General features: G+C 33.3%; 2 protein-coding genes and 1 non-coding gene across 5 annotated transcripts; 1 reads left to right on the top strand and 2 right to left on the bottom strand.

The window, feature by feature from the left end:
* Positions 1-1,385: 1,385 nt before the first annotated feature.
* On the bottom strand, positions 1,386-3,094 carry Rps20 (ribosomal protein S20). The gene is given in 4 exon segments (NM_001305343.1): positions 1,386-1,442; positions 1,956-2,155; positions 2,794-2,890; positions 3,068-3,094. Coding segments are annotated over 4 exon segments (357 nt in total). The 5' UTR covers positions 3,071-3,094.
* On the bottom strand, positions 2,339-2,533 carry LOC117685009 (small nucleolar RNA SNORA53). Its single transcript, XR_004598749.1, has one exon. It is a non-coding gene; the product is annotated as a small nucleolar RNA SNORA53 (small nucleolar RNA).
* Positions 3,095-3,122: 28 nt separating the features above from the next.
* LOC105340567 (transmembrane 9 superfamily member 4) lies at positions 3,123-26,387 on the top strand. 3 transcript variants are annotated; one of them, XM_066067586.1, is made up of 21 exons: positions 3,123-3,204; positions 12,935-13,048; positions 13,265-13,367; positions 13,676-13,719; positions 13,832-13,944; positions 14,138-14,240; positions 14,482-14,534; positions 14,827-14,868; positions 15,036-15,136; positions 19,362-19,514; positions 19,819-19,889; positions 20,019-20,151; positions 20,506-20,587; positions 20,960-21,035; positions 21,383-21,466; positions 21,796-21,891; positions 22,311-22,390; positions 22,929-22,992; positions 23,126-23,245; positions 23,836-23,925; positions 24,255-26,387. In XM_066067586.1, exons 2-21 carry the CDS (start codon positions 12,938-12,940, stop codon positions 24,402-24,404), a joined length of 1,869 nt encoding a protein of 622 aa, XP_065923658.1. In that variant the 5' UTR covers positions 3,123-3,204; positions 12,935-12,937; the 3' UTR covers positions 24,405-26,387. The 3 variants fall into 3 exon arrangements, with proteins under 3 accessions (XP_065923658.1, XP_011444995.3, XP_065923656.1); XM_011446693.4 differs by lacking the exon at positions 3,123-3,204 and adding an exon at positions 11,182-11,271; XM_066067584.1 differs by lacking the exon at positions 3,123-3,204 and adding an exon at positions 12,233-12,530.
* Positions 26,388-27,035: the final 648 nt, after the last annotated feature.

Here is a 27,035-nt window from a genome sequence, read left to right as displayed (position 1 = left end):
CTTTTAAGGACTCGATCACCAGACAAAAACTATCAAATTCATCTCCTCCTAATTCTTAGCCAGCGTTTGTTGCGGACCATTCACATACAGAGCGAAAGTCGATTTGCGAAAATGATTATGATAATTAACTTTTCATTAGAAACCTTCTCTGAATGGAAATATGTCATCCGAGACTTTTTGCTCTTTCGACAAAATGGGTGTATATTTCAGAAGCTTAATAGGACACTCGAGATTATCGTCAATGTGGGAAAAAAGCTGGATAGAAAAAAAAGAGGGGCAGAAGAAACATGTTTTGTCGGTGGTTTAACACAGCCACTCAATTAGCTTCGTTTTTATGAAGACTTGGGCATCCTCCTTGCGCGAATACAACGGAATCAGTCAGAAAAGGAGGCGATTATCGGCGGTGACCCGCGGGAATGTCAGGGACCCCAGTGGGAAAAACTTGTAACGGTTCTTTCGTGAGAACGAAACCCACGGGTATTGTCCGTCCCAGATTACCATGACAAAGGACCACTAAGGAGAAAGAAAAAAAAACTGTCGACCAGTGCGGATTTTATTACGCTTTCTCCCCCCACATACTGAACATATCATACAAGAAAAATATACTTGAACGGACACGACCAAAACCATCCATCAACTTTGGCCAGCGCGGTAAGCGATGTCGGTCCATTTGGCGGAAGACGCAATACTTAGTCCTAAAAGCCGCTGTTAATTACAATTGACAACATGTAACAAATTACTATTATATCGTAACCCGATGACAATACCGCCCGCGGTCAGATTGACAAACTAGATTATGAAGCAGATTAAGTCATTTCAATTAAAAGGTCAGACGCGAAAAGGTAAATTGTGACAATTCACACTTGCCCCGGTAAATATTACTTTTGTGTCACTATAGTGTCGCACAATCCGCCGCGATGGGGAGGGCTACTGGCTTTGTCCCGGCCTATTAGTTCCCAAAACAGAGATTTAGTTGCTTCGCTTTGTATTGACTCTCCAAACAATCGGTATAATTTTATATGGGATAAAATTGGCAATGAAAAGTAAACCTCTTGGTAATTAAAACACTTGTCACTATCGATTGAAAATTCCAGTTCCATCGAAAGTGATACCGAAGTTTACTTCAACAATTGCGTGTTTATATTAACCAAACTTTCTCCCGACTTTGACGCACACCCAATCCTTGCACACCTTTCAATTGTCGGCATTTCTCTTTAACTGCATGTCATATCTTTCTCTGAAAATTGATTCCAGAACCGTCTATATTCATTAATACTTCATTAATCTCGGAGTTGATAATTTTAGCACTGAATCAATGATTCAAAACCCATAACAAGCGCATGTTTTATTCTCTTTTTATTGGTTTTTTTCTTGGTCACACATATCTATGCATCAGCGATGGTGACCTCGACCTCCACTCCGGGTTCGATACTGATGGATGTCTGAACGACCGTCAAGGAAATATCACCAAGTCTTATCAACGGGAGACAACTTCAACCAGGGTGACAACAATTTCATCTACTGTATTTAACGGGAGGTAACTCTTACTAAATAACTAAACAAAATCTCATATGCTTACAAACTCGGGGGGAGAAACTGATCATGAAAACTTTTTGTCTTATTTAGATAAGTTCCTTCACAATTTCAAGAAAGATCTCACCAATCATGTAAATGCTTATGAAGTTGATTAGCAATTGAATCCCCAAACTAAAATGTTTGTAGTTTTATTGGTGGATTGAGAATAATATTTACGGAAACTAGGACTTCGCAATGAGTTGGCTCATGGGAAATATGCATTTGTGACAATGGCCATAGGTTTTAACAATGAGATAACGCCATTAAATGGCAAATTTATTGTTCACATTTGAGCTTCATAATACCCGGTAACTGATTCTAATAATCCCCAACATGCAAAGAGATTAAATGCATGCAATGTATAGAGAACAAAAGGATACAATCTGCTTGACAATCTCGGAGGGACTGTGCAGATCAATGAGGCGCTTGTGGATTCGCATCTGGAATCTATCCCAGGTCTTGGAACCCTCTCCACAGGGCGTCTTCCTGGTGGTGATGCGCAGAACCTTGGTGGGCATGCGCACTGGTCCCTTCACCTTCAGGGACTTCTCCTTGGCTCCCTTGATAAGATCAGCACACACTGCAGGAAGAAGAAATATTTCATATGAAGTACCATGAAATGACAAGATAACAAGGTCTTTCTCAATTCTTAGACATAAAATTAATAGTGATTAACGCTAGGATAATGAACAGAACTTTTTTTCTAACTTAGAGCCCAGAAAAGACAAGTATGAAATATTTACATTTACAAGCGAAAAGATAATGTGTCCCAGTTTACCAGATTTTTCAAACCACACAGTAGGAATTTAATCCTAGGGTGTTTGAAAAATTTCATGGCAAGACTGAGGTGTATTAATGTCACACGCCTATGACTCATGCACCTTCGATAAACAACCGGTAAAGTTGCTGGATATCTGTCCGAGACAGAGGTCCCAAAGGTGGATCTAAGGAGCGTGTAGTCAAACCAGTGAACATTCAATAGAATTCACACCCGAATGTAACATTTTTTTTTTTTAAAGTCTTTAATTTGTTACAACAAACCCTTTCATCAAATCTATTTTGCAAATAGATTTGTTATCACAGTTTTTTTTAAAGGTTTGTCTCTTAGTACAAAGGGCTATAATGAAGATGGAAATGATGAAACCTATTGAACGAAAATCCAATGTAGATCTGGCTGCATTCTGGCATTCACATTTAAAATTTGTAAATAACCATTACCCTTTTCCAGACTTTTAACATTCCTGCTGGTAAGTGTAATACGAATTCTGTGGATGGGAGCCTCATCCTGTGGAGCTTTGGAGTCTTTAAAGTGGGACTGCAAATCAAAGTGAAATAAATCGTTAAAATGGTAAGTGTTCAACTATGACAACACTGCTACTGCACCCCCCCCCCCCCCCACTCCAAAGAAGATAGTACATTTTCGCTTGATACCATATAACCCTCAAACCAGACAGTGAGAGATTAGTTCATTAAAAGTGTTCTTATTATATACCATTGTTGTATATTCTGGCCGACTTAATCAAAGATAAATTATCGGTTCTTTGAACAGAGGTGAGCCAGTCGCTTCTTTTCAACACGCGTGGTCGATGTAAAAGGATCCGGAAGTGGAATGTAACAGAAAAGCTAAAGGTAACAACAGGTTTTTCAGATCAAACTTCGAAAAGAATTAACAAATCATACGTTTAATGTATGAAGTGTTTTTTTTCTGATTATTAAATATGTTTTAGCAGTATTCGATAATGTATTTGTCTTGAGAATCCTTTTCACTAAGTAAAGCAGAAAATTTGGTGTATTAGATATGCTGAACACCCCTCTCTTGGAATGGATTAACATCAGAAAAGTTTCAGACGGATATTTACGGAAAATACTACGATACAAAAATGGTGATTACAGCACATACTTTTCTTGTGTGTATATAATTAGAAATGTTTTCTGCTTACTATGTATACCGTCTTGGTATTAATTAGAACGTTTAAAAATAAGTGAAATTCAATTTATTATGACAGGGACGCACGTCCCTTATTGTAATTAAACTAATTCGACATAAAATATCTCTGGACTGCTAAAGGTGCTTTATGTCAGTAAAAAAAGTATGCACATCGTCTCAAGCCACGGGTTTTGTGTCCATTTCTATTTCTATTCTATTTTTGTGGAAATAGAATGGACATAAAACCCGTGGCTTGAGACAATGAAGTATGCAATGAGTATAGATATAATGCAAATAACCCATTCAAATACCCTTTTTAAGTTGAATTCGTATTAAATAAAAATGACGAGATTTTTTTTTTTAATTTTATGGTGTTGTTGCTATAGCGCTCTCGAGCGATACGTTACATTTCTCACAGAACTCATGTAATGCTTCTTAAACAACCCAGGCCAGTTTGCTATTTTACTTACAGACTTATTCTTGGTAAAATCTGAGAGTTCATTTCGAGCACCAGCAAAAAAATACAAGAAATATAGCATCCTATGGCGTTGTTTACAACCAATCTCATTGAAATTAGATCCCTTCGCTTTCTCGCTAAGCGAAAGGAGGGGGGGGGGCAGGAGGTGTAATAGCAGTGTTGTCATGAACACCTATTTTACCATTAGATTTATTTAACTATATCTATCTGATTTTTTCGGCAAATAATTCAGCCAATTAATCACATAAACCCTACTTTTTTCAGCCGGGCTCAATCTTGTATGATATCATGCGAGAGAATTTCAGCAAAATTACACAGTTGATCTCAAACCTTTCTCTGCTTGTATAAAAATGGCTACATCGCTAGCTCACCTCTCCTTTTTCAAAGAAAAACTTGTATTGATATACAAGAGTACGTATTGCAACCATTCATACAATGTAAATGACAGATTACGAGATTAAAACCGCGATTATTACCTATAATTCATGCTCATCATCTTGTCTACGTTCAATTCATCGTGTAGACAGTAACAATTTGTCAAACGCTGATCGTCAAAAGATAGGGACAACAAACGATAAATACTGTTTTGTTTTGAACATATTTTATTGAATAAACAAAAGGATCAGAAACAAGTTCTAACAACTTACAAGTTCCTCTCCTTAAATATAACAATAGTTGTTATGCATATGAATATAGAACAAAAGAAAATATATATTGATATACACAAAAAAATATTATTTAAATCTCAAGGATTCGTCTATAAACTTTTGTACAGAAGCAAAAATTTTTTTGTTGATATGTAAAGGAAGGTTATTGTTGCCATATAAAAATAAATCAGTATCAATATTGACTAAATCTAACATAAACAATTGATCAAACATGTTGTTTCTCGCTCTAGAGTATTTTTTACAAGAAAAAAAGAAATGATACACATCTTCTGTTTTACCACATAAACACAACGGATTATTTATAATATTACGTTTACAAAGATCATAGTTTAATACACAGTTATGTCTCAGCTTTGTATGAATAATATTGGTACAGCATTTACCAAAAGAAAAATAAATAGGGGGTTTCGTAACTTTAGGCATATGTTTGCAAAACAAATTGATTGAGGTGGCTGTTCTGGCTTCTATGTTTAGTGAATTCCATTGATTGACAGCATTGGGTACAAATGATTTTTTAAGTAAATCTAACCTGCACTTAGGAACATTAAACTGATCCTTGTTTCGTGTGTTGTATCGCGATATATTTTCCCTCTTATTAGGAATAATATCCCATAAATAATCAGGGAGACTCCCCATGTTAAATTTGAACATAGTTTTCATCTTGGCGACGTATCGTCTGGTTTGTAAAATTTCCCACCCTGTTTCTAAGTAAAGCGCTTCCCTTGGTACAAAAATTGGCAACCCAGTGACAATTCGTGCAGCACACAATTGAACCTTTTCAAGTTTGTCTGCATCATGCACAGAACAGCCATCCCACACAATCGAAGCATATTCAAGGGTAGGTCTAATGAATGAAATGTATAATTTAGAGAGATGCTCTCTACCCAATTTATACTTAAGTTTTTTTAAGAGTCCTAATTTTTTGTATGCAGAGTTTACAATACCATCAATGTATTCAGACCAGCTGAGATTTTGCGATAATAAAAGTCCTAAATGGCGATGGGTCGAGACAAACTCTAGTCTATCGCCTTCAAAAAATAATTTAGGTAAAACAGAGTTATGCTTCTTAGTAAAAAAAAACAACCTTTGTTTTTGATGAATTGAATTTAAGAAGCCACTTTTTGGACCACGATTCCAAAATTTTTAAATCATGATTTAAAATATATTCAATGTTAAATATGTTGTTTGAAGAATATTGAAGCGAACTGTCATCAGCAAATAATCTACACAATGATAACATATTAACCGCCACATCATTGACATATATCAAAAATAAAAGAGGTCCTAATACAGATCCCTGGGGTACACCTGCTGTAACTTGAATAATAGGCCGCTATGCCATACTCTGTCATATGCCTTTGACAGATCACAAAAAATCATACATGAAAATTTACCTTCATCAATATTTTGAACAATGCTGTGATACGTTTCTAGTAGATGATAAACAGTGGAATGACCTGGTAAAAAACCGGCTTGATATCGATAAAATAAATTGTTCCTATGAAAATAGTTGTATACATGTTTAAAAACGATTCTTTCCATAATTTTTTTTTTCCAAATTCTTTTATTGATTTTATATAAAACAATTTACAAGATTGTGGTCAAAGATAGCTTATACATAGATATGAATTTCAATTGAAATCATTATTTATTATTATGAACACAGTGATAAATATAATAAAACATACATACTCACATACAATGTATCGTCCGAAAACATAATCATACGTGCATATATTGAAATGTTACATTCATTGGTATACGTAGTAAAAATAAGTTGAACCCCTGGCTTACCCGGTGGACATAACACATACATATGCATACAGTCCATCACTACGTCCCCGGGTAAAGCGCTAATACACATAGGCAGTCCCTATGTGTATCGGGTATATTATTGTTTTGAAAAGAATAACAAATATCAAAGTTTAGATATCAACAGTTGAAAAAGCTCATTTTCTTTTGTATTTTTTAGCATTTTCAGAACTGCACAGTGTGTCGTAATATACTCTTTGAATGAGTTTTTTATCAATAAAATTGATTCGGGTAAATTTTCAAGTCTACAATACATTTTACATTTGTATATTCTATATGCAATAAATGACAAAAAATAATTATATAATTTGGTGACTTGTGTTTCTTCCAGGTAGAACATCAAAACAATCACTCGCTGGCCACTTTCCAAATTTTTACTACATTAACACAATCAAAAATAAGATGTTTTGAATTTTCAATTTCGTTACATTGTTTGCATTTAGCAGTGATATTTTTATTCCATTTGCTCACTAAAAGATTGTTACATAACAGATTGTTCAGTAGTTTGTAATTAAACTCAGCTAAGGCTTTGTCTTTGGTATTTTTAATTTTCTGTGTATATATTGATTTCCATACATTTTTGCTTTCCAACTTAAATTCTTTTTCTAATTTAGATTGTGTACAAGGTGCTTGAAATTTACGTTTTATTAATCTTGAATAAAAAGTTTTGGTGTTGTGTTGATCGGAAATTATTTGTATTTGTTTTGTTTGTAAGTATGGAATTTTTGAAAAATCGTATTTGAGTTCAAATTTGGTAAAAATTTGTTTTATTATTTTGTATTCACATAACCAGTTTGTTCTTTTGCGTAATGTATCGAATATATCCGACGAACTTTTTAAAGTTCCATTCTCTTCAAAAATATCTTTTACATATAGAATTCCGCTTTTAATCCAATTTTCAAAGCAGATTGTCTTACCTTTAAAATTGAATATTTTATTTGACCAAATAGGTTGTAATAAAAAAGCTTCGGTAGAAAAGGCAGATATTTTGGTTTGGGTATCATCTTTACATAAATTATAGCATACAAAAGCTTGCTTGTAGAACTCTGGAAAGTTGTTTATTATACCATAGTCTTTGGTCGTCTCATTTGTTTTCATCAGATATTCAATATCAATTTTTGTATCCTTACAGAAACTGTTAAAAAAATATTTAATATTGTGTTCTGTACTAAGTAAACGTGGAATCCACATAGCTTTTAGGGCCGTAAATTTAGATTCTATATCAACAAGACCTATTCCTCCCTCATATACTTCACCTATGATGGTATTTCTTTTGATCCTATCAGTTTTATTCCACATGAAATTAAATATAAGCCTTTTAACATTTTTTATGAAATCATTGTCGGGTATTTCCAAAATGCTAGCTACATATATAAGTTTAGAGATTGCTAATGTGTTTATTATTGTGCATTTTCCAAATATTGTTAGTTTTCTTTTTTTCCAAGATTCAAATAACGTTTCCATTTCATGATATATTTTCATCCAGTTTTTATTGTAACACTCAATCTTATCATGACCAATGTGTATACCTAAGCATTTCACTGATTGGTTCGTTACATGTATTCCTTCAACATTGTTATATTGGTTTTTAAGAGTGCCAAGAAGGATGCATTCTGTTTTAGATAAATTTATTTTTGATCCCGCGAGTTTGCAAAAGATGTCAATGGTTTTAATGGCTTGTTTGAGAGAATCTATATTCTTCAGTGATAATGTCATATCATCTGCATGTTGGATGTTTTTAATTTCTTTTTCTGAGTTTTTAACTGTAAATCCGTTTATTAACCCATTATTTTTTATTTTATCGGATAAGATTTCAGCGACGAAAAGATATAATAATGCTGAAATAGGACAGCCTTGTCTAATTCCTCTATGCATTTGACATGTTCTTGAAATCCATCCATTATTTTTTAATCGAAATATTGGGTTTTTATATAAAATTTTAATCCAGTGAATAAAATTAGTTCCGAAATTAAAAGTCTCTAACGTTTTGAATAAAAAATTCCATTCAACAGAATCGAAAGCCTTTTCAAAATCTAAAAAGAGGAGTAGCCCTTCTTGATTATTGTTTTCGCAATATTCAAAAATGTCTAGAATTAGTCTAGCATTTGTACCTATAAATCTTCCCTTTATGTACGCTGTTTGCTCATTACTTATATATTCATCTATCACTTTTTGCAATCTGCGTGCAAATATAAACGCAATGATTTTATAATCCGTGTTAGTCAAGCTGATATGTCTGTAATTTTTCAATAGATATTTTTCACCTTTTTTGTGGATAAGAGAGATTACTGCTAGGCGTTGAGAGAAAGACATTTCATTTAACTGGAAAATTTCTTTCAACATATTAAAAAAAAGTGAAGATAGTTGATCCCAAAACTTTTCTTTCCATAATTTTACTAACACATGATAACAAAGATACCGGTCTATAATTAGAAACCAATGACGGATCATCTTTTTTGAATAGAGGAATATCGTGAGCAATTTTCCAGAAACATGGAAAAGTATTATCAACAAGTGATCTATTAAATAACAATGTATGTGGTTTTACAATAGTAGAAAGGGTTGCCTTCAACATTTTGTGGCTAACCAAATCAGGACCAATTGCTTTATTAACAGGTAATATTGAAATAATGTCTAGAACACTTTTTGTTCATTTATATAAATAATACAAAGTGTTTCTCTACATAAACTATATATATTAGGTAAAGCCGCATTCTTATTGTCTACAGAAGAAATAGAAGAAAAATATGTATTAAGAGATTCGATCTTCCCAATATCTGAATAAACAAACTTGGTTGTACCGTTTACATTAGAAATTTGAATAGGTGGTAATTCCGTTGAAAGCTTAATATGAAATGAGTCTTTCATCAGCTTCCAGTATAACTTAGTATTATTTTTGCTTGAATCATCTAAATACGTTTTTATATTGTCATAATAATTTGAGATAGCGTGTTTTTTCATATTGTTAACTGAATTTCGGACCTTTCTATACGCAGACCAAACAGAATCTTTATTCGTTTCAATTGCTTTGTTACGCAGTCGGTCTCTTAAACAACCCAGGCCAGTTTGCTATTTTACTTACAGACTTATTCTTGGTAAAATCTGAGAGTTCATTTCGAGCACCAGCATAAATTCAAGAAATATAGCATCCTATGGCGTTAATAAATTGAATTTGTTTACAACCAATCTCATTGAAATTAGATGTTAGATCCGCTCGCTTTCTCGCTAAGCGAAAGGAGGGGGGTGGGGGGGGGGAATGTCATAGCAGTGTTGTCATAAACACTTATTTTACCATTAGATTTATTTAAAAATATCTGATTTTTTCGGCAAATAATTCAGCCAATTAATCACATAAACTCTACTTTTTTCAGCCATCTTGTACGATGTCATGCGAGAGAATTTCAGCAAAATTACACAGTTGATCTCAAACCTTTCTCTGCAACAAACGATAAATACTGTACAACCCAATAGTCCAGGATGACCCGATCGGCGAACACTACTAATTTCTAGGCTAAAATCACAGGGGCCAAGCCCGTTTCAACATTAATTTCAATGTAACCATAAATAAAGAAAGGGGTCGAACTCTGACCCAGATAAAAAACTACCAGCTCGCTTCAAAAGCCTAATAAATCAATTAATATTTACAACACTTGCAGTATGCATGTATTTTTCATAAAAGTAATGTCTGAGATACACTCATGCTGAATTTCAAGTTGATGGGTCTTAAAATAGCGGAGAATTTATATTTACTCGGACATTTACCGGTCCAGGGATCACGATGGGATTTTGCCTATGAGAACAGCAGTATTGCAACAAGTCGAGAAACATTCTTACTAATCTTTTAAAATCTCACATCAAACACACGCTACTTATACATCCTTATATTCCGATAAAATTCCTTAAATACTCTCCAAACTGAACTTTTATTCTGCAGCCACATTGGATAATCAACTTGTTAAACACTATTATAGCTTATATTGCTGACAAACCGATTTGCAAATCAACTTCTCTTTTAGTACACATGAATAAAATGAGAGAGGACTTATATAGGCACTGTCTAGTGTCCAATCCATTGATGTATATATTTGCGTAATAAAATATTGGTTAAATTAAAACACATAAAAAAAGTGAAAGAAATGAAATCATGCAAATAAAAAGTTCATGTAAAGCAGAGAGAGAGAGAGAGAGAGAGAGAGATAGAGAGAGAGAGAGAGAGAGAGAGAGAGAGAGAGAGAGAGAGAGAGAGAGAGAGAGAGGGGGGGGGGGAACACGGTATATTGTTGCAATTAAAAATTAAAATACTTATTTGTGAAATATAAAAAAAATTCGCAGAACCAAAAATTCCAATTTCAAAACATCAATTATAAGCTAAGACAAGAGACATGAATAACATGTTATTTATATGCAAATTTATCTCTTTTTTTTAATTTTTTTTTTTTTTAAACTATAAACCATTTAATTTTTATGTGCTTTTACACTTTCATCATTGGATGCCAAAAACAATTGACTTTGTTCTTTAACAAATTTGTGAAAGTAGAAAGAATCCTCATAGAATGGACTGGCTTGCGACAATGTATTCAGGGGTTTTTTCAAGGCCTCTATATGTTTCATAATTGAAAATATGAGTAAGATATTGCTAGTTAACATTATGAGTTAAGATCAGAGGTTACAATAAGAAAAATTGGAAATATATTGCGTTGAGCCCGTCATCTATCAGTGACAATTCTTAATCCAATAATATCCGATTATATTTTTTTGCTCTTTTCATGACCGAATTTGTCATGTTCCACGTTTGTAAGATGGCGACAAGGGTAAGAATTATATGTCAACAAATCCCGGTAGATTGCCGTATATCGTGTATTTAGGTCGCCTTTATCATTTTCCCTGTCTGATAGACATCGAGTTTAAACATTTAACTTTACAGAATTGATTCTATATAAGCCACGCTCAGTGCAAATTCGGAAAATGACAATTATGCAGAATTGAACCAAGTTGGTACTTGACGCGAGAAAACTTAATTACGACAAACATAACTATATTATGAGTTCCAATGTTTTGTTTTAAGTGTTATGTGCTAAAGAAGGAGCAATGCATGATCAGTTTCAATTTTGTTTTGATTTATTTCCTCAATTCACTGTATTATATATAGTTAATTATTGGAACAAACCACTGGTCTCTTAATTTCTATCAATAAATAAAATTGTTTAATGTATGAAGAGAGAGATATATACACTATCTATATATAAATTCATCAGGTTTATTATATTTATAGGTAGGGTATGTTATATATCTCTCTTCCCATACATTAAATGGCTTGTTGATAGAGATTCTGAGGCCTGTGAACAAACGGAGAAATATGTATCCTATTCAAATTGTTACACCCCACCTGCACCAAAGGGGTCCGCCCATTAAAAAAAAAATCTGTACATGTGTAGTGCAACTATTTTGAAATAAAATCATTAGCCCTGAAATTGATGCTTTTTATGCCCCTCCTCGAAGAAGGGAGGGCATATTGCTTTGCTGCTGTCTGTCGGTCGGTCCACCAACAGTTTCCATTCATTTTCTTTGCAAAGGATGCACATATTGAAGTGAATTTAGTATACGGGTTTATCATAATAATATCTAGGTCAGTATGATTTTGGGTACAATCAAGCAATTTTCGACAGAGTTATGCCCCTTGGACATAGAAAAATTTCAATTATTTGCAGTTTTTGTTCATTTTCTTTGCAGATGCACATATTGTAATGAATTCTGGTATACAGATTAATCATATTAATATCTAGGTCAAGTTTAATTTTGGGTACGATCAAGCGTAGCATTTTTGTTTCTGTTGAGTTATGTGCCTTGGACTTAGAAAAATTTCAATTATATGTAGTTTCCGTTCATTTTCATCACAGATGTTTCCAAGCAAGGGGGCATAATGACTGCAACAGCTGTCCATTGATTATATTTATTGCCATAATTTGAAACTGAGGAAAATTTTGAAATCAATTTAAAAAAATCAATTTGATAGCAAGGAACCAAATTTATACACAACAGGATTGCGGTGGTTTTTCTGTTTTTTTAATAGGTACATGTACCTATGACATTTAAATTATTTCTAACTATTTACTGTTCTTCTCTTTTCGGTTGAGAAAAGTCTCTGATTTAATATTTTATAAACTGCATAGCTATGAGTGAATACTGTAAATGCAAGAATAAAACTTATATTAGCTCTTGAATTTTTTTCTTATTAATTTTCTTTCAATAAGTACTGAAAAAGGTTTATGCACACATACATGTAGTATATCATAGTTCTGTTAGCTATTAAAATAGTGTATTACGATGAAACAAATAATTTACCCAGTACACACTATTACATCTATAGGCATTGTTTTAACTGCAGGCACATTTTATATATTAACTAAGTTGTAAGAAAATAAGGTACCTTCAGAATATTTCTGCAAATTTTTAATATAGACACATATTTTCCAGAACATGTACTCGGTTTTGCTGTTGTTCCTGCCCCTCCTTAGCATTTGCTCGGGGTTCTATGTACCTGGTGTTGCACCAAAAGAATTTCAAAAGGATGCCATTGTTGAGGTCAAGGTAAGAGATCTTCAGCTATTGAACTCTATATAATGTCATGACCTCTTTTTGGTTGCATTATGTTCATTTTTCCGTTATGTATTTATATAATAACTATGGGATATGTATCTGTAAAATAACTCTGTAATGAAACCACGTAAAGCCTCTGAGTTAAGGAATAGAAAATGAAGCTTTTCTATCGTATGAATAAAACTTGATATTATTTGCTCCTATTAGGCTGTGAAGATGACAAGCATCAAGACCCAGCTGCCATATGAGTATTATTCTCTGAAATTCTGTGAACCCAAAGGAGATAGGGAATACAAGATTGAAAATCTCGGTTTGTTCATACATTGTAGTACTTCATATCTGTTCTATATCTGTTTAAACTTGCTCCAAGAATCATTTTACATGGAGACCATTTCAGTGTACCGGGTACTGTCAATAATGTCTTCCTTCACCGCATCATTTTTTTTTTTTTAAGTTTGAATTGCAGTCTTCACATGAAGCTATAAACTTTTTGGAACTGAAGAAAATAAAGGATTTTTCTTTACACCCGTGATGAAGTTGTGTCTGAAATCTATCTCATCATCATGTTACATATTGCTTACAATATATTTACTATTCAACTTCATTTTTAATTTGCAGGTGAGGTTCTCAGAGGTGACAGAATTGTCAATACTCCTTATGAGGTAACGTTTGTTTAGCATTTTAAAACACACAAGAAAGGTTTCGTACTCTAATGCTGTCATTTGTGTCTAAGAGAAGTGTATAATATATGTGTTTTTATTTCATTGTCTTCAGATAAAAATGGCCAAGGATATGCCATGCAGAGTTCTATGTAACTCTATCAAACTCACAGCCAAGGAGTCTAAACTTATGGCAGAAAGAATAAAAAAGAATTACTATGTGCATTTGTAAGTTGTTGAACATGCAGACTAATAATGGAGTTTTTTTTTTTTTTTACACATGTAGCTTGTTATTTCAATTTTCTTAATAAATCAGATTAATTTGCGAAATGGCTCTTCCATATTTAGTGCAATGATAAACGTACCGATATGTTGGCAACTGTTATGAAAGATACTTTAACTTCAGTGTTTTGATTTCCAGAATTGTGGATAATTTGCCCTGTGCTACTCAGTTTAAAATGATGGATTCCGACCAAGTTCAGTATGAGCATGGTTACAAGTTGGGATTTGTTAAAGATGGAAAGGTAAAAATAGAAAAAAAATTAGCAGAGAGTTTAAAAGTAGGTGATAAAGTTTCAATTTGAATTGTCTGTGATAAGGGATTTGTTAAAGATGGAAAGGTTAAAATAGAAAAAATTAGCATTAAGTTTAAAAGTCGATGAGAAAAGTTTCAATTGAATTTGTCAGTGATAAGCAATTTTACAATGTTTTAATGAAATATTTGAGAGAGTTTTATTTGACTGCCAATTTTTTTTAATATTACAGGTGTATCTGAACAACCATTTGAAAATGTACTTGAAATACCACACTGATGATGAGTAAGTACTGGCAGAAAAGACAATGTTTTAAAAGATATATATTACAATTATTATTGAGATATGTATAATAATTAAAATAGGATTTTGGAGAGAAATTGAACATCAGACCTATAAAAAAAAAACCAAAAAAAAATTTGGCAGATAATTTTAACATGTATGAGTTGATTTAAAGGGGTTTGAAAAAGAACTTTTTTAAAACAAAAAATATATTAATTATTTAGTATATTTGTAAAACGATTTGTACATGATGTTATTGATTTTTTTCAATTTTTTTAATTTATCTATTAAACAGTATCGACTATCGTGTGGTGGGATTTGAAGTTGAACCTAAAAGGTAAGTTTGAATATTCACTTGTTGTCATAGAAATTTTTAAAAATTTCATTCAAAAAATGAGCCAAAAATAAGCAGCTGTAAACCAATGAAAAATTTTGTAGTATTGTGCTAAATATAATGATAAATTTAGTGATATCAATGTTAAATTTGAAAGTGTTATTTTTTAGTGTGAAATTTGGAGAGCTGAACACAGATGCAGATGGAAAGTGTGACTTTAAGAGCAACAAGCAAAACGCACTTGTACAGCTGCAAGAACTGAATGAAAACGGTAAGGGCAAGAAATGTATATGCTGATTTTTCCTTCTTGCAATTGATACAAGATTTTCTTCCTCCCTAAGTGCAGTCCAAAGGGGATATATTTTATTTCATAATCTTATTATAAATTCAGCCTTGTTTTGATAACTTTTTAGCTCACCTGAACCGAAGGTTCAAGTGAGCTTTTCTGATCACCCGTTGTCCGTCGTCCGTCCGTCCGTCCGTCCGTCTGTCTGTCCGTCCGTCTGTAAACTTTTCACATTTTTGACTTCTTCTCAAAAACCTCTGGGCCAAATTTAACCAAACTTGGTATGCATGTCTTTAAAAATCTTCTTCTCAAGAACCACTGCACCAGAAATGCCAATATTTACACAAAAGCTTGTATATGTAGTGAAGATTCTAAATTGTAAAAATCGAGACCCCCGGACCAAAACTGGGGCCCCAGGCGGGGTTCAAAATTTAACATGGAAATACATTGGAAAAATGTTTAAAAATCTTCTTCTCAAGAACCACTGCACCAGAAATTCCAATATTTACACAAAAGCTTGTATGTATAGTGAAGATTATAAATTGTAAAAATCGTGACTCCCGGACCAAAACTGGGGCCCCAGGCGGGGTTCAAAGTTTTACATTGAAATACATTGGACAAATGTTTAAAAATCTTCTTCTCAAGAACCACTGCACCAGAAATGCCAAAATTTACACAAAAGCTTGTTTATATAGTGAAGATTCTAAATTGTAAAAATCGTGACCCCCGGACCAAAACTGGGGCCCCAGGCAGGGTTCAAAATTTAACATGGAAATACATAGGAAAAATGTTTAGAAATCATCTTCTCACGACCCACTGCACCAGAAATGCCAACATTTACACAAAAGCTTGTATATATTATAATAGTGAAGATTCTAAATTATAAAAATCGTGACTCCCGGACCAAAACGAGGGCCAGAGGCGGGGTTCAAAGTTTAGGCCAGCATTTTTTTATTTTTAGGTTTACAAACAACAAAATGATAAAGTTCCGTAGGAGGAGGAAATAAAAAAAAAAAAAAATCTCTTTTGATCAACAGTTTTTATTTTTTATTTTTAGGTTAACGAACCACAAAATTGTAAAGTTCTGTAGGATAAAAAAAAACTTTCATGACATCATCTTTATTCTAATAATATAATGAATGACAACTTCATGATAGTGGTGTGTAACTGCATCAAGTGTAGCATGTGAAAAGTATGTCATCTGTGTAACATATCACTGAAATAGTATTATATAAATAGTGCCTGTTTGGGAGGGTAACAGTTGAAATTGACACCCCAAGAAAACCATTGTCAACCGACGCGAAGCGGAGGTTGACAATGGTTTTCGAGGGGTGTCAATTTCAACTGTTATCCTCCCAAACAGGCACTATTTATTTTGTTATACTGAATGTCTTTTTTAAAATTTTAAAGAAAATTTTACAGCTTTTACATAGGAATAACGTGAATTCTACAGCGAACCGTACGCGCATAATTTTCGCGCATGTAACATTTTTTAATGTTACCCGTTGCCAAGTGCGTTGCTAACGCTGAGGGTAATAGTAAATATTATTAACTGCGTCTTAACCAATCAGATTTCAGTATTTAACATGAAAGTATAACAAAATAGAATATTAGACATATAGCTTTGATATTACATGTACATATAGCAACGTCAGGGGTGTGCAATTACAAAATTTGGCCACAAAATTACTAGCCCAAGATTCAAAGTTACTAGTCAGACTATTGTCGGACATGTCAACATTTTTTTTTTTTTTAAAAACCTAAATTTTATGTACATAAAGTCATAATGTTTTCTCCTGTATGATACAAGTATATAATTATTAATATACAAAATATTTATTACTTTAATGTTTTCTGCAGTTAAAAAATATTCAACTTCATTGATCTCTCACATTTTATTTTCAAAATTGGTTTGGGTGTTTATATGTGAGAAAACTCAAACATAACATTGTGAATGTGAACAGACTCTATAATAGCTGCAGGTCTGTAGCTCCCGGTCTGAAAAAATTTGGATGGACGACTTGGATCCATCCAAGTTTTTTCAGACCGGGAGATACAGACCTGCAGCTAACTCTATAAAATCACTGCAACTATATGTGTGCATGTATTTTATCCTGAATTTCCATGTGCAAAGTACAACTATGCAATTAATTATGTAATGGTAAATTTTAATTGAAAATAATGGAAAATACACAAACAATAATATGATTTTTTTTTAATTCACTAGGCAGGTGACTTTAAAATGTGTTCATGAGAATAGTTACTGCAGAAATTTATAATATCTCTAATACATATCTCTCTCTCTCTCTCTCTCTCTCTGTAAAATAAATTTTAAAAAAAGCCAATGAATACATATGCCAATTCAACACAAAAAGAAAGGGAATCATTTTACAGTGATGTACTTGAAAACAGCTGCACAGGTAACTATCGAAGCCGTGTTCAGTGAGGTGTGACTATCTCGTCTAGCCACTGGTCAACACTGTCGGTAAAACTTCAAAGTATGAAACTTACAGCAGAGTGTTTGTAGAAGCTTCTCTGAAGAATGTAGCACGAGAAAAAGATGCGTAAGAAATTTTTAGGCTATCATGACATAAAAAGAGCAGATTTTATACCTCTGTGAGAACAATGACGATACACTTTTCCTACTAGGAAAAATTTGCTGTCGGGAAGAAAAAAAAGATCTTTTTTGTAATTTTATTTTTTTTCTAAAAACTCAGAAAACCGAGCGGCGGGTTTGTAAACCTAAAAATAAAAAAATGCTGGCCTTAACATTGAAATACATTGGACAAATGTTTAAAAATCGTCTTCTCAAGAACCACTGCACCAGAAATGCCAACATTTACACAAAAGCTTGTATATATAGTGAAGATTCTAAATTGTAAAATTTGAGACCCCCGGACCAAAACCGGGGCCCCAGGCGGTCCAGGCTACAACTTAAACATAGAAATATGTAGGAAAATTGTTTAAAAATCTTCATATCAAGAACCACTGCACCAGAAATTCCAATATTTATACAAAAGCTTGTATGTATAGTGAAGATTCAAAATTATAAAAATCATGACCCCCGTACTAAATCTGGGGCTCCAGGCAGGGTTCAAAGATTAACATAGAAATAAATAGGATAAAGGTTTTAAAATCATCTCCTCAAGAACCACTGCACCAGAAATGCCAAAATTTATACATAAGCTTGTATGTATAGTGAAGATTCAAAATTGTTAAAATTGTGACCCCTGGGCATAAACTGGGCCCCCAGGCGGGGTTCAAAGTTTAACATATATAAAAAAAAATGTTTAAAAATCTTCTTCTTAAGAACTACAATGCAACAGTTTGGGATATCACTATGCATACATTGGCAATTGTAGATTCTAAATTGTTAAATTCATGACCCTCGGACTTTTACTGGGGCGTCAAGAGGGGTTCAAAATTTAACATAGAAATATATAGGAAACATGATTAAAAAAATCTTTTCGAGAACTACAATGTCATACTTTGTGAGATTACTTTACTTGGATCCTCAAATAGTGAAAACTTTAAAAATATAGAAGCGATGTAATACTGGGGCCCCAGGAGAAGGGGTTCAATGTTTCACAAAGAAAGATAGGAGGGAACATGTTTAAAAATCTAATGGAGGAGAACTACAATGCTTGAATTTGTGAGATTACTATGCAAGCATTCTCAAATTGTAAAGTTTCTTAATTGTGGAAGCCGTGACCCCCAGACTAATATTGGGGCCCAAGAAGAGGTTCAAAATTAACATAGAAATATATAGGGAACATGTTTAAAAATCTTCTTCTCAAGAACTACAGTGCAACAGTTTGTGAGATTACTATGCAAGAATCATTGGCTATTGTAGATTCTAAATTGGTAAAATCGTGACCCCCGGACTAATACTGAGGCCCCAAGACCCCCAGACCAATACTGAGGCCCCAGATGGGGTTCAAAGTTTAAGATAGAAATATATATGGAGTTTGTTTAAAAATTTTCTTCTTGAGAACTACAATGCTACAGTTTGTGAGATTACAATGCAAGGATCCTCAAATAGTGTAGTTGTTAAAGCCAATCATAAACCCCAGACCAATACTGGGGCCCCAGAAAGGGTTTCAAAGTTTAAAATAGAAATAACATATGCTATGAAATAGAATGTTACAAGGAACTGTTGTTCAGGTGAGTGATGTGGCCCATGGGCCTCTTGTTTTTTTTTTTTTTAAAGGTGAAAATGAGATACTGTACACCTATGATGTCAAATGGGAAAAGAGTGACATCCGCTGGGCGTCCCGATGGGACATCTACCTGACCATGAGTGATGTACAGATTCACTGGTTCTCCATCATCAACTCTGTGGTGGTCGTGATTTTCCTGTCAGGTATGATGTCATACATGTATATTCATTCACCTGTAATGAATTAGGAATGCATACAGGTACTTCAGTAAACCAGTTAAGATATACATAATTGTTTTTCCTCAGTTTGTTAGGCTTTTCTGTAAGAGTAGTGAATAAATCAAGTTTTGTATTATTATGCCATAGTCTGATTTGCTCAAGAAAGAGTGGAAAAGATTTAAGATTTTTATTGAGGTTTTGCTCTTTGATTAAAAAACAAGAAAGAAATATGTATGGTAAGAGGTCTATGCAGAGTGTATGAATATGTTTGTGTATTTTTGTTCCCCAGGTATATTGACCATGATTATGGTTAGGACTCTGAGAAAAGACATTGCCCGATACAACAGAGATGATGATATTGTAAGTGAGCTGATTTATCATAAGTTTTAAGATTTGAAAAGCAAGAAATTCAAAGACCTTATGTACACAATAAAGAAGGTGGGTGACCTTTGACTTTGATTTTTCATGATGTTATTTTTCCTTCATTAGGAAGAGACTTTGGAGGAGACAGGATGGAAACTGGTCCATGGGGACGTCTTCAGACCTCCCAAACATACCAAGACCTTGGCCTCTCTCCTGGGGGCGGGGATGCAGATCTTCTTCATGGCCCTCATCACTATATGTGAGATTTCAAGTGTTCATTTTAGCATGTTCAGAAATTTTTTTTAGCTAACTTTTGTGTAGAAAACTACGAAAAATATTTCAAGCTTTAAAGAATTTCAACATTTTTTTTTTTTTGTTAACATGTAAAGCAACAGTGATGAAACTTGTTTTTCTTGACATTTGTGTACATACACGTACATTGACTCCCTGTGAGCTCAAAGCTTTCTTTATTGTCAAAAAACCTTTCAACCTGTATGGCAGAAATTGACACGGAAATAGATGACTAATTCATTTTAAATGTTGTACATCCTTTTATTACTTGTATATTCTGAATTAGTTTCTTAAGCTTCATAATGGACATCAATCTTTGCAGTCTTTGCCATGTTAGGAATGTTGTCCCCTGCATCTCGTGGAGCTCTAATGACAGCTGGCATTTTCCTATTTGTTTTCATGGGGTAGGTTGAGATTTTTTCACACAGAAAATCACCAATAACCTTTATATTTCAAAGTTTCTTTTTGCCCCTGTCAAGTTTGAGATGAAAAAGTTTGAATGTATCATCTATTTTCTGCTTGAATTATACTCAGAACTTTTTTTTAAACTTTAGAATCGATCCTTTTTTGGGGGAGGGGGTGTTATCAGTTCTTTAATCAGTAAAGTATATGTGTATATGTAAGTGTATGCTTTGATGATAACATTTGATAAGAATATTTAATATATTGTTCTTCTTTCGAGAAAAAAACCTTTTTTCCTCATTTGGCTTTTATAAATTGAGGCTCACATTTGTTTATTAATTGATTAGTGTTAATCAAAGTCTCTCCTTTTACAGGGTTTTTGCAGGGTTTGTGTCGGGCAGGATTTACAAAACAATGAAAGGACAGCAGTGGAAAAAAGCAGCTTTCCAGGCAAGATTTTATAATAATTTTCTTTCTAAATTGCTCATTTGCTCAAGATAACTTGTAATTTAGGAACTACAAAATGATATGTACACATATAATAATAATTACTGAGATAATTGCAGCCTAAAACTTTATGGTTTCCAATGTAGACATTTATTAGAATTGTAGTACATGTAAGTTTAATAGCGTAAGCTACCCCATCTCATTCTTACATCTTGGTGGTCGACAGTGTTTTATGGCATATGTGACAATTTAATCAGCATAATTATGATCCTAATCGGGAATGAAGCAAAAACATCTTGATGTTTTTTTTCTTAGATAAGAAGACATTTATTATTTATTTCTCTTTGTAGACTGCAACACTGTATCCTGCAGTAATGTTCGGAACAGTCTTTGTGCTGAACTTTTTCATCTGGGGAAAACATTCATCTGGGGCTGTAAGTGTTCTCTTCTTGTTGCAATTCTCTCATTATAGTTAAAAAGATTTTATTTAAGCATTAAATGCTTATTTTATGGATGTCGTCGGTCCTATGACACACCAAGCGGTGCAGACAAATTGAATACCGCACGTGAGCGTTTATATTTGTGCTCATGACACATGAATTAGCAAAGTGTATTCATAGAAAATTGAACGTCGTAGATTTCCAATGCAAACATAAAGGGAAATATACACGGAATGTAGATATTTGTACGTGAAGGCCTGAGATATTTTTTCGTCTGTGGATATATATACATGGGTTATAATTTGTCGTATGACTACTTTCAGCTACCATTCACCACCATGCTAGCCTTGTTGTGCATGTGGTTCGGTATCTCTGTGCCGCTGGTTTTCCTGGGATATTTCTTTGGATACAGAAAACAGGTTTGTGTCCATTCACTTATAATGGTGTGTGGCTTTGTCTGTGACTTACTTCATGCCAAATGTTTAAAATTAGCTTTCTTATCAATTCAGTCAAGGCTGTAGAAACTCTGAATTGTAAACACTAAAAATTTGGCTTTAAGAATTACATGTAAAAGATAAACGAAAAAATAAGATTTTAATCGATAACTATTTAATTTTTCTTCCTTTGTAAGATTGCAATCAGTGGTCTTGAATGTCTAGATCTCCCCTGAAAAAAGTTACTATGTACATGTATCTTTTCAGAGCTTCATTGACTGTTACATATTATGTTAATAAGAAAAAACAAATTTTGATCAAGTCTCATGGAGAAAAATTATCTTATAATAGATGTAAAACAAACATTCTTCCACCATCCATGTACATGTATCTCTTATTTTCAGCCCTATGAGCACCCAGTGAGAACAAATCAAATTCCCAGACAAGTCCCAGAACAGTTATGGTACATGAATCCCGCACTGGGGTAAGTGTAATGAAAATAACAGAAGCCGCTGCAGTCGAATATCATTTCAAAAGGTCGCAACTATTGAGTGTTTTAATTCCCTTCTATGCTGATATTTAGGCATATGAGATTGATAGAAAAGCATTATAGATAAAATATCCACCAAGTCTATTAATTCTACACTTTCTTATTTTTTGTGATACGGACAGCAAAGTCCATCCTTTTACCACTGGACATTTGTTTAGGAATGTTGATACATTGAAACATCCAATAAAAAATAAACACTGGATTTGAAATACAAACTTCGGTATCTCGAACACTGAAATCTCGAATACAGTGGAGATGTCGAAGGGAATTGTAAGTCCCAATCACTTATCTTTTAAGTAATTTACCCTCGATTATCTCAAATACTCGGATATTTCAAAGTTTTTAAACAGTCCCATCTAGTTCGAGATAACGAAGTTTGACGGTATATTTGATCTTCACTTACTACAATGAGTAACTGGATGTTAGTGTTCAAACTTTATGGGTAAATAAAATGTCTATATCTCTCTTTCAGAATCATCATGTCAGGCATCTTGCCCTTTGGAGCTATGTTTATAGAGTTATTCTTCATTTTTACAGTAAGTGGGATTATTCCTATAAATGGAATTTATGGCTACTGCAATTTGCCTTGATAAATGCATGAATGGGGTGAGGCAGAATTTGGTCCATTTTACAGCTATTTGAAATGAGCTCTTTCTGTGTGGTTTGCAGGCAATATGGGAGAACCAGTTTTATTACCTGTTTGGTTTCCTTTTCCTTGTGTTCATCATCCTGGTCATCTCGGTGTCGCAGATCTCCATCGTCATGGTCTACTTCCAGCTCTGTGGTGAGGTAAGTAAAACCAAAGATATAATGTACAAATAAAAGCCCTCATAGACATGTATGGGTGAAGTTATGGTCTACTTCCAGCTCTGTGGTGAGGTAAGTAAACCAGACATATAAGGTCTGGGTAAGCATAAGAAATAATGTAACAGGTAAAAACCCTCATAGACATGTATGGGTGAAGTTAGAAGATATAAAGTGAATGTAAGGCACACTCTTGGATGTACAGAAACAGAATCGTATATCTGGGTGATACAAGAGTTAGCTGGAAGCTAGATATGAATCTGGGAAATGGAAGGGATGGATTCTCTCAGAGTTTCCATTGTGTTATTGGACCCAAGTTGTCCAATTTCATTGTACTCGATAATTTTTACAGAGTGCATGTGCTGATTGGCAGTCTTAATAAAATTGTATTTGGTTATCAAAGAAAACTTGTATTACACATCAAAATGTTGTGGATGAATCAACAAATATTTTATTATTGACAACTTTAGCGATATTTTTTGTTGATGCCATTTTACTCATCATTGAAAATGGAAAAATGTTATCAGTTCAGAATGCGCTTACAATATAATGGTATGTTTCCATTTCCTCTCCAGGATTACCATTGGTGGTGGAGGTCATTCATCGTATCGGGAGGATCTGCAGTCTATGTGTTTGCGTATTCAATATTCTACTTTGTAACAAAGGTAAGTTTCTAGTCTTTTATTTAAAGTTCGTCCCATGTACTCTCCATTAAACATTTTGAAATCTCTGTTATTCATATAATTTGATTTGCATTACAAACTCCGCTAGGCAAACATGCTATGACTTTGTAAAGTGCCTGGATAAAATTCATATAATACATATGTAAAACAGATAACATCTTAATAGTTTGAAAAGTGGGGGTAGGATATATGAAAAAACATTTTATATCCAGTATAAAATGAATTTCTTTCCATATACATGTACCTACATTTACATTTAAGACAGAGTTTACATGTACATTTTTTATCAAACATTTTCTGGGTTTTCACAGTTGGAGATCACAGAGTTCATTCCCACGCTACTGTACTTTGGCTACACTCTCCTGATGGTCTTCACGTTCTGGATTCTAACAGGAACCATCGGATTCTATGCCGCTTATTTCTTCATCCGAAAAATATATGGGGCCATCAAAATCGACTGATATTGCGTGGTTTATTTAGTTCTAGATAACAATTTTTTTTATTTACGGTAATTTTTTTTCTTCTCTATTTTAAGTCTGACCTATTGTACCTAATTTTGTTCTCAATTTTTGGGAGACATTACGGGGTATAACAGTCATGACTTGGGGATCATAAGATGTGTGGGGCGGATCAAATGAGGTGGCTGTGATTTCTGTCAACAGTGTGGAAGGATGTCATCCTTCAGACGAAGAAGTCTCTTGAATGTTAAAATGGATTATCTACGCTCATTAAGCTATGTGTCTATATGTGATATATATGTAAATATATTGGTGTTAAGTGTGTGAAGTATCCTTTGAAAAAATGCACTGCATTTGTGAATGTTATTGAAAACTATGGTTTTTGAGAGGTGGAACATTGTTATTATCCCCTCTATAGGAAACTGAAAATCTGAGCAATTGCCAGACTTTTCCACCTTAAATGCATCTGTTGCAGATCTTATACATATGTACAGGAATATTAATGTTTGACAACGATTTCCTTGCATCACATTATTGATATCTAGAACACAAGTACATACTTGTATGTATTTTTGAGAAATGAGTGTTAAGGCATACTTATTTGTAGTTGTCATGTGTATGCACAATGCACATGTATGTAGATTTTGAGAGCTTGTGGCATATACTAATATTAAATAACTGTTGGGGCCAAACTAAACTCAAACCTTATCCTCTTATCTGTGGGAGATATTATTTAAATCTGCATTTAGGTTTCATTTGATGCACATCCTTACATGTATTGTTCCTTTCAACCATGCACATCATGATTTCCTTTAGTCTATATACAATGTACTAATTATTTTAATTAATGTATTTTGAAAAAATGCAAAAAAAAAAAAGAGAGAGAGAAAGATTTGTTGAAATATCGACAAAGAAAATAAGAAGTGTGAAACAGAGTATATTTATTTTGTGGTGATGTGAGAATGACTTGGATGAAAGTTGATTGATGGACTTCTGGATTACCAAACTTTGGAGAAAAAACTCATTGACAGATTCAATCAGAATGAATGTTGAGATAAGCTAGTACAATATTTTAAAAGGGGCAAATTATATGTACTTAGCCATGAGTTTGTCTTATTTATTATGTTACCTGTGCATGTACAGTGTAATTCTTCTTAAGTTTGTTTGGGTGTATTCTACATACCTATAGATAATTAAAAAAACATTTTTGTCAAGTGTATGTGAAGTTTTGTGTATGAACTGGTTCATGTATAGATAAGGAGTATCCCGGCATTGTAGTTTCAATTAACATAAACATTCCCTTTATATATTACATGTAATACCAATGTAATAGACAACTCACATACCAATGTAATGGACAACACACATACAATGTACCAATGTAATGGACAACACACATACCAATGTAATGGACAACACACATACCAATGTAATTGACAATACACATACCAATGTAATGGACAACACACATACCAATGTAATGGACAACTCAAGAATACATGTTACATACTTAGTATTAATCTTGGCACTTAATTGAGAAATCCTGTGACAAAAGACCACAAACCTTAGTCATTATTTTAATACTGAAATTGCATGCACTAGTAAAGGTATTCATTTTTTCTATCTTCTTTATATTTGTTTTTTTTTTTTAAAGGAAACACAAACTGATAAATCTATGAACATTCTGGTATTTATCAAAATCTATCATTTGTTTGTGTTACGAAGATTATATTTTCACTATTATTTTTGTATGTGTTTTTTTAAAGAAATGCATGACCTTTGCGTGAACATCTTTTATTGTTGCAAGTGTTAATGTATGAAATGGACTGTTATAGATCCACCTTGGGTTTTTGTTTTCTTCGTGACTAAGCATCAATATTTTTTACTTTCCTGTGTTACACAAATGTAAATAATGTTAGCGCTTTCATTTAAGATTTAAATATTAAGGAGTGTACATGTATGTATGAATAAACAAATATGTTTTAATTGTTTCATGGTCACTGATTCGAGCCTCGCATCGACTTCTGTTCCAAGTTACTCTCAGGTTTTAAGAAGGCTCAATGGTCATTGACATTTTTAGACTGTAATAGTCTCCTTCAGAAGAAGAGCTCCATATAAAAATATAGATAAATATGGAAATTCAAAAGGTAAAATATATGGATTTTTTCTTTTCTAAAGACACGTACATGTAATTGTTTATAGCTAAACAAATGATTTTTTAAAATGTTAGGTAAATCTGATGGTTATTTACCTCCTTAAATTGGTCTAATGTTGCATTCGAATCTGTATCGTCTGCTTGAAATTTTGTGGAATTGAAATTTGAAATCTGCTGGGGGATACATAAAGTGTAACGGCAAAAATCAAGCAACTGGGTCAGTGATTTAGGTCATAATAACTTCTGTATAGTACGTATATTTCGCCAGTCAGTCGGGTAATACACGTTAGATCGAATCTTGCCACTACTTGTATATTATTGTCAAATTCCTGCAAGTTAGAGTTGTCGAACTTGCTCTGTAATACAAGATTTTTTTTTATCACGGATAGGTATGCGATAAATTCAGGTTATGCAGTAGTACACCAGTGACAGTTAATTATGAACAGGGAGAAAAAACCCAAACTAGGCCATGATTGTAA

Source organism: Magallana gigas, chromosome 7, assembly GCF_963853765.1.
Source record: "Magallana gigas chromosome 7, xbMagGiga1.1, whole genome shotgun sequence".
Taxonomy (NCBI): domain Eukaryota; kingdom Metazoa; phylum Mollusca; class Bivalvia; order Ostreida; family Ostreidae; genus Magallana; species Magallana gigas.
The sequence above is the reverse complement of the archived record's forward strand: the minus strand, read 5'-3'. Positions and strand labels throughout refer to the sequence as shown.